This window comes from Apium graveolens, chromosome 6, assembly GCF_009905375.1.
Source record: "Apium graveolens cultivar Ventura chromosome 6, ASM990537v1, whole genome shotgun sequence".
NCBI lineage: Eukaryota > Viridiplantae > Streptophyta > Magnoliopsida > Apiales > Apiaceae > Apium > Apium graveolens.
Genome location: NC_133652.1, coordinates 202,630,487 through 202,637,826, shown reverse-complemented (window position 1 = coordinate 202,637,826; position 7,340 = coordinate 202,630,487). Strand labels below are relative to the sequence as shown.

The 7,340-nt window shown below is 33.2% G+C and overlaps 1 protein-coding gene across 2 annotated transcripts; it reads left to right on the top strand.

The window, feature by feature from the left end:
- The first annotated feature begins 427 nt into the window (after nucleotides 1-427).
- On the top strand, nucleotides 428-6,822 carry LOC141667868 (uncharacterized). 2 transcript variants are annotated; one of them, XM_074474503.1, is made up of 15 exons: nucleotides 428-571; nucleotides 669-723; nucleotides 841-884; nucleotides 1,162-1,251; nucleotides 1,346-1,399; nucleotides 1,555-1,629; nucleotides 1,716-1,784; nucleotides 1,859-2,014; nucleotides 2,092-2,218; nucleotides 3,436-3,476; nucleotides 4,228-4,317; nucleotides 4,383-4,487; nucleotides 5,593-5,772; nucleotides 6,234-6,343; nucleotides 6,470-6,822. In XM_074474503.1, the coding sequence occupies exons 1-15, from the start codon at nucleotides 536-538 to the stop codon at nucleotides 6,534-6,536; spliced, it is 1,299 nt and encodes a 432-aa protein (XP_074330604.1). In that variant the 5' UTR covers nucleotides 428-535; the 3' UTR covers nucleotides 6,537-6,822. The 2 variants fall into 2 exon arrangements, with proteins under 2 accessions (XP_074330604.1, XP_074330603.1); XM_074474502.1 differs by having other exon boundaries at nucleotides 669-756.
- The last annotated feature ends 518 nt before the right edge of the window (nucleotides 6,823-7,340 follow it).

Below are 7,340 nucleotides of genomic sequence, written 5' to 3'. Positions count from 1 at the left end.
TACGACAATATGTTGAACTGTTTGTCTGGCAACTATTCTTGCAGTTGATCCAAACATAATATGATTAGCTCGAATAATATTTTAGGTATAACACTTATAAAATAATTTCTAATAATTCTCGGGTTAGGAGATAATTAAATTCAGATTCTTGGATGATAAATGATTAGACCGCTCTAAAATCAATTTTTAGAAGAAAAAGGTTGAAGTTAAATTTTAGTTTATAAAGTTGTGAGACGTATTTTTAAAAATTATAAATTTTGTAGTTATCTGTCTAAAATTTGGGCTTTAGAAGAAAAATATCATACTCAAGGACAAGGTATAAAAAAAGCGAAACCAAAAATATATGTATTTATGATATAATTAAATTTAAAATTAAATTATTAATTTAAATAAATTAAGAAAGGGAACTATATGATGTGGGGCCAGGTGGTTAAAAAAGCAGGGAGCCTAATAATTATGAAACCCCACCCCCCGGCGCTGGGTAAAACCCTCAAAAATTGGGGATTTTGATTTCCTGCAAATCCCCGACCCACCCATGGCTTCTCATCACGCTTCCCTAGGCCGACGAACGGTAATATTATTATTAATATTTTTTTCTGAATTTTAATTATAATAATCCGATATGTAGTTGATGTGCTAATAATTAATTAATTAAAAAAATGTGGTAGTTGGAAGAAATTCGACAGAAGAGAGCAGCAGAGAGATTGAACAGAGTCTCTTCTGGTCCCGATCTCTCTAAACCCCCTATTCCTGATGGTCCTCCTTTTCTTCATTTATTTTTATCCCCCTTTTTTTTCTCCATTTCGTTTCTATATTTATTTAACTTTGTTTTTCATTCAGATGTTGGAATTAAACCATCAGGCAGCGGAGGTCGACTCAATGAGGTAATCATACACACTTTTATTGTATCTGCATTGCTTTCATTTGTCATTGAGAATTGAGATTATTATTATATGCAATGTCACAAATCTGGAACTTGGAACATCTCAAGTATAAGAATTTGAAGATTGGTTTTGGAAATGTAGTGTCGTTTGCTAGTATTCGTAACCGTTTTTATCTTATGTTTGAGGTTTTGTATGGATGGCGACTTTTTCTGTTGACATGTTTTTTGTTGTATGTCCGGAAACGTAATTAAGGAAGTTCATTTGGATGTTAATGCAGAATGACGTTAGTAGCTTACTATCACAGTTGAAAGACATGCAACATAAGAATTCTGAATTAGCTGATGAAAACAAGATTTTGGTTCTCAAGGTATCATTTTTCTTATATATTAGGGGTTATTAGTTTTTCACCTTGCTTTTTGACTTGCGTTTTTTGTTTGATGTTGGTGTTCTTTCTGTTTCAGTTTCAAGCAAAAGAAGCAGACAATGAAATGTTGAAACAAAATCTTAATGAATTGGTATGTGCAAATTGTTCTGTACATTATTGATGGTAGTACATACTACCTTCGGATAACCTTAATATATACCTGTTTATTTGCTATGGTTAAACTCATTTCTTTTACCATGTCAGTGCAAGTCAGCCTAGATTTATCTTTTATGCATAAATTCACAGGAGAGCACTGTACCATCTTTAAGAAAGGCCTTGAAGGATGTTGCGATGGGAAAAGATGCTGCAGTTGTTGCAAAGGTATACACACACTAACTATCATGTTTCTTTTAAGATTTTCAAATGCTATATTTGTCATCATTGAACCTGTTTTTATAAAAGTGTAGGAAGATCTCTCAGCTCAGCTTCGCACAATGAAGAAGCGGCTAAAAGAATCAGAAGAAGAACAATATCGGGTAAACAAGTGCTTTAAAGCTAAACAACAAAACCACATTTATCTCTGTATGCTGATCAAGGAATCTTGATATAGGCCGAGGAAGATGCAGCAGCATTGAGAGCAGAATTGAATTTGTTACAGCAACAAGCAATAAGTGGTTCGCTTGTTTCTGTCAGCACAATGGGAAATTCACAAGATCAGTTGCAAGCTTTGGAAACTGAACTAGCCAATTTGAAGTCTCAGCTGGAGGTTAGTACTGTTTTCTAAATCGTATTTGATGTTGAACTTTTGTTCTTTAGTCTCTCATTGTTGGACAAAATATTTAGCAAGAGTCGCTGCTGAGGCAGCAAGAGCAACAACGATTCACAGAAGTGCAAACTCAACTAACTGCTCTTGCAAATGAGAAACACGTGTTGGAGGAGAAGTATGCGGCTGTATCAACAAGTGCTTCAGGTATGCATATCAGCTGTCACTGATCGATTGACGGTTGATGCTTTATTTAAAACGTGTTTCCCGTGAGTTTTTCTAAAAATTCTCCGAGAGAATGTACATAAAATAGAGAATAATGGTGAACAGATTAACCTTATCCAAGCTATTTGCTTTATTCGCTTGCATCATGCTAAACGACGCCCTGCCTGGGAAAACAAAAACTAAACGTTGCTTTGCATAAACTGTGCACGTCATCTCAAGTAACTACTTTCCATATTATTTTTTCTGATCAGCCGTTATCAGTTTTTGGGATTTGTACGTAATTATCAATTTTTGTATTTTGTGAAACTTATAAACGAACATAATTTTTATCTCATTTAATTCTTCATATATGTTTTCTAAATAAAACTTTTTCAAATAATTATATTAAATAAAACAATACATATAGTGAAAGAATCATATCATTTTCATTTATTAAAGTTTTAAAGCAAAATAATGTTGAAAAAAATATATTAAAAATTACTCTCTATTTCCCTACACACTTATCTAAAAATTTAATTATGATCATGAATTTTTAGGAGAGAAAAATGATGTGGTCAAGAAGATTTTGTACTAATTTATCACAAATAATGCTCTTAAAGAATGATGTCATCGTTTTATGTTGTAACAGTCAGTAGAGAGGTCGTTTAACCTGATGTAGCAGGTCACATTAGGTCAGGTTAATCTGATTTTCTGTTCTCTGCATAAAATAAGTACTTTTCAAAAATGAGCTAAACCAAATCACCACATGTTGTGGAAACATCTTGCAAAAAATTTTAATGACCTAAAATAATATATGACTAGATCATGTTACGTTTAAAAGATTATAAGATATCTTAACATAACAAGGGGAGATATTTGTGTATTCCAGTCGAGGTCCATGAATGCCTTGCAAGTATCTTCTTATGTCGATGCAAATTAAAGTTGTTAGGGCCTTAGTTATAATGATTTAAAGTTTGGTTCAATTGAAAGAAACAAAAGGAAATACAGTTCTTATATCCCCACATGCAAGAAGCTGGCACGTTGAATAATTTTGTTAATATAAGAGAGAGCGCCTATATCTCGATCTTTGGTCCTGACAAGTAACATCTGTTATATATTTTGGAGAGCACACACCAGCACAGAAGTGCGCGCACACTTAATTTTATTTATCTTTTCTTTGTTATATTAGTGTTAATTTTGATATGTTTTTTTTAATGCAGAAAAAGTTACAGAACCCGCTCCCCAGAAGAAATTCTCACTTGTAAGTTACTTTAATTCGGTAATATCTTCTATAGAACACTGTGATTAGATGACTTGCAATATGACATCGCATATTCTCATTGCAATAACTTTGAAGTCATTATTGGCCTGTGTTCGTTCCTCTCTACATAATCCATGTCTGTGGATGTCTCTTCTCAAACTCTCACCAATGATGCTGTGTATATGATTGACCTAGATCTGGTCGTATACAATACCATTCTAGTATTTCTTACAGTTATATCTAGTATATGCAGAGAAAAGATGTGGCAATATATAAGCAAGCTCCGTTTTCCTTTCCTAGCCAATTCCTAGTTTCCTACCCATCAGCCCTCCAGTGTTTGTGTAGTGTCTTTCTTCTGAAGTTCGTAATCCTCTTATGATCATCCCATTACCTTCCCAGTGCTGGGCCTGGCATTATTTATAACTCAAAATCTACTACTTGGCCCAATTTATAATGACCGTTTATTGTAAATGTATATATATAATACACACACACACATATATAATTATCTTGATGTTTTTTGTATAACATGTTCTTTGTAAAGTTATTGCGTACTTTTAACTTTCTATTGTATGAACTTGGAGAGGTTTTGACTATAACTGCGGGTATTCATTCATGTGTACTGTTATCTATTGACAGCCTTTTCCTGTAGCTCTTGCAATTCTTAATTAATTTAAAAGGTTCTTTGAAGGAAGCAGTCTACTTCAAGAAATCACCAAAACGTCGTGAATCATTAATCTTTTCAATGCAGGAAGATAAGCAAAGACTTGAGCAGCAATTGCATGATATGGCAGTGGCAGTTGAGAGGTTCGAGAGCAGCAGGCAGAAACTACTGATGGAGGTAAATTATATTAACTGTCATCTATTTCTGGATAAAATATTTAATTTGCTTCTTCTCTTCAACAGATTGATTCACAGTCCTCGGAGATAGAAAGGCTGTTTGAGGAAAACTCAAATTTGTCAGCGGCTTATCAAGAGGCAATGGGTGTTGTAGCACACTGGGAGAGTCAGGTGCGTACCACCTAATAGAACTGCTAACAATTTATATTGATGCTAAATGTGCTCATTCTTCTCCTTATTCTTTCTTAGTTTTAATTTTTAAGAAAAAATAACTATTGTGAGAGGAAATATGAAATGGAAGATAGTCGGCGTTATTGCAAGAAGGCCGCAAAAGGAAGCAAATATGTCTTCTCTTGAAAACATACAACATTAATCCTTGGAGGAATATTCGTTTAAGTTTTTAATAGGAACCTATTAGTTAAAAATGACTAAGGACATTCCCACCAGTGTCTTCAAACACACCACATTCTTCATTTTTAAAGATAAAACCTCTTAAAACTATCTCGGTATCTCCAATGCCTGTTAATTATATCTTCATATTTGAAGATAAACACTGTTCGGCTCCAAATGTGAAGCCATACTGTTCATTTGGAGCAAACCATATGCAACTGCCACATGTTCCGTTTCTATATTATATTGCATGTTTAGCACAAATCAAATAAATTAATTTTATATACATAAAAGTAGGCAAGTTTCGATATAAATAACTGATTTTTAATTTTGCTCCTTGTTAATAATTTGGAAATAAGTATAATTTTGTTTGAAATAATATTTGAAGACATATTTAGAATAATGATTGGAGATGAGATAGTGATATAATGTGAAGAAGGTAAAATTTTGAAGTTGAAGTTGTTTTAAAATGAAGTTATGTTTGGAGATGGCCTAAGAAATAAAATTTTGGTACGCTTGTGTAAAAAGTAAAAGTGAATAATAAGCGACTTATAACTTGAATTCTGAGAAGTAGGAATATCCTTTCCGAATTATAGTTAATTATGTATTTAGCAATTGATACAGTTCTAAAAATAGGATACGGCGCTAGAACTGCATGATACACGATGTAATTTTATTCTCACAAAATTGATATGTTGATATGATATGTCCTCAGCTCGCTTCTTTCTTAATTCTGTCCTGCTATCCCATAGCTTATGTGGTATTGTTTGTCTGTAATTGCTTAAGAAAGTCCTGTGGTTCATTGTCTGTAATTGCTTAAGAAAGTCCTGTGGTTCATTATACGTACGTGTATGATTGTTCTCTTAACAATGTGTCGTTGATGCAGGTAAATGATTGTCTGAAACAAAATGAAGTGCTTCGTGCTATGTTGGATAAACTAAGAACGGAACAGGCTAATGTTTCGACATTAAGTGAGAACTCTATTCAAAGACATATTTTGGATTCCAGTAAAGATCTGGGTGATGAGACACCCCAGGCACATCCTTCTGAAGTTATCTCCCTCAAGGTTGGTTTCATTGGTATAATTTACTTACAATCTTTTAACAGGATCCATGTGCATCAGTTGCCACAGCTTGACCTTGTTGAGGACACCAGTTTGGTATATGCACTATGTTAACTGATTGTCATCACTCCCTTCATCCCAAACCATCCACCACCTACCTATTCGACATGTCTGTACCATAATATTAGTTAAACCTGTTAATAGATGAAGATGGTACATTAGTACTTCCATAAATAACAAAACAGTATCCAAATTGATATGGCACGAAAAGCACCAAATCTAGGTGAATCCTAATATTACTGGTAAATCAGTCATGCAGTGACGAGATTAAATATGCTTTCCCCTCTTTTGAGGATTTGAGTATGCATGCAACCCTTCTAGTTATAACTTTAGCACCGTGTATACTTTGTTTTAATTTTATCAAGACTTTGTATAAAATATTACTGATTGGGTTCTCTCTTTAGGGTCAACTTGCCAAGGAACAGAGTAAAGCAGAAGCTTTGTCAGCAGAGGTTTTGGAGCTCTCAGCACGCCTCCAGCAAGCTACACAAGCGTACAACGGTCTTGCACGCCTGTATGTCTCTTCTTTCAAGCCCTTGATGTTTCGTATGTGTACTTATCATATAACGCACATCATTATTTGCTTTAAGCTTCTTTTTCGTCCTTTACATAAGTTAACGATAATATCGATCTTTTGCAGCTATAAGCCTGTGCTGCGGAACATTGAGAGTGGTCTTCTCAAGATGATTTCCTTAACGGTACAGTGAAGTGTCAGTTTTGGGGTTTCTGTGGTAGTTACTTTGAGGACAAGTTCTGAAACTTTTCGGAATAATGTTCACTTTGGTTTTTATTTCTAGGTTCTACGGCTGTAATTCACGTACCAAATAAAATGTTTTTCATACTTCCAAGAGTTTGAATAGAGTACCGTAATTTACCTACCCCAGACTGTAATTCACAAATCACTAGTTAATTAATCGCTGTTTATATGAACACAAAACTTACAAATGTACACAGATTGGAGCATGCATACTATTTCATTTTTCATTTTCATAATTTTTAATGTATTATTTAAATTGTACTAGATTATTTTGAAGTTGTTGGAGTTTTGTTTTATAGAATCAGTTATTTAAAATTATATCAAAAGATATTTGTGAAACCTTTTGTATCTTTATTGAGAAGAGAAAGTAAGAAGGTTACTCCATTTGTTGTGGATTCTTTACATATTTTTCACTTATGCTTGACATGCATTCTAAGACTATTATAAAATTTAGTTCTATAATTTATTTTTAGAATTTCCTTTTTCTGTATAAAAGTTTAAATATTATATATTTATTTTTAAAAAAATATTTAAAATTATTTAGGGAACTATGTTTCACGGGAGCCTTAAAATGCATGTCGATCTCCCGTCCCCTAACGTAAAAAATCCAGTGAGACGAATGAAGTATAATTTAAGAAGAAAAGCTTAGAGAGTAAATGGCCTTCAAATTTATTATAGTTGTCATAAAGTTAATTTAAAAATTAAAGGGAGTTATGTTCTTGGAAGCAATATATAAGATGAATATATTTTGTTA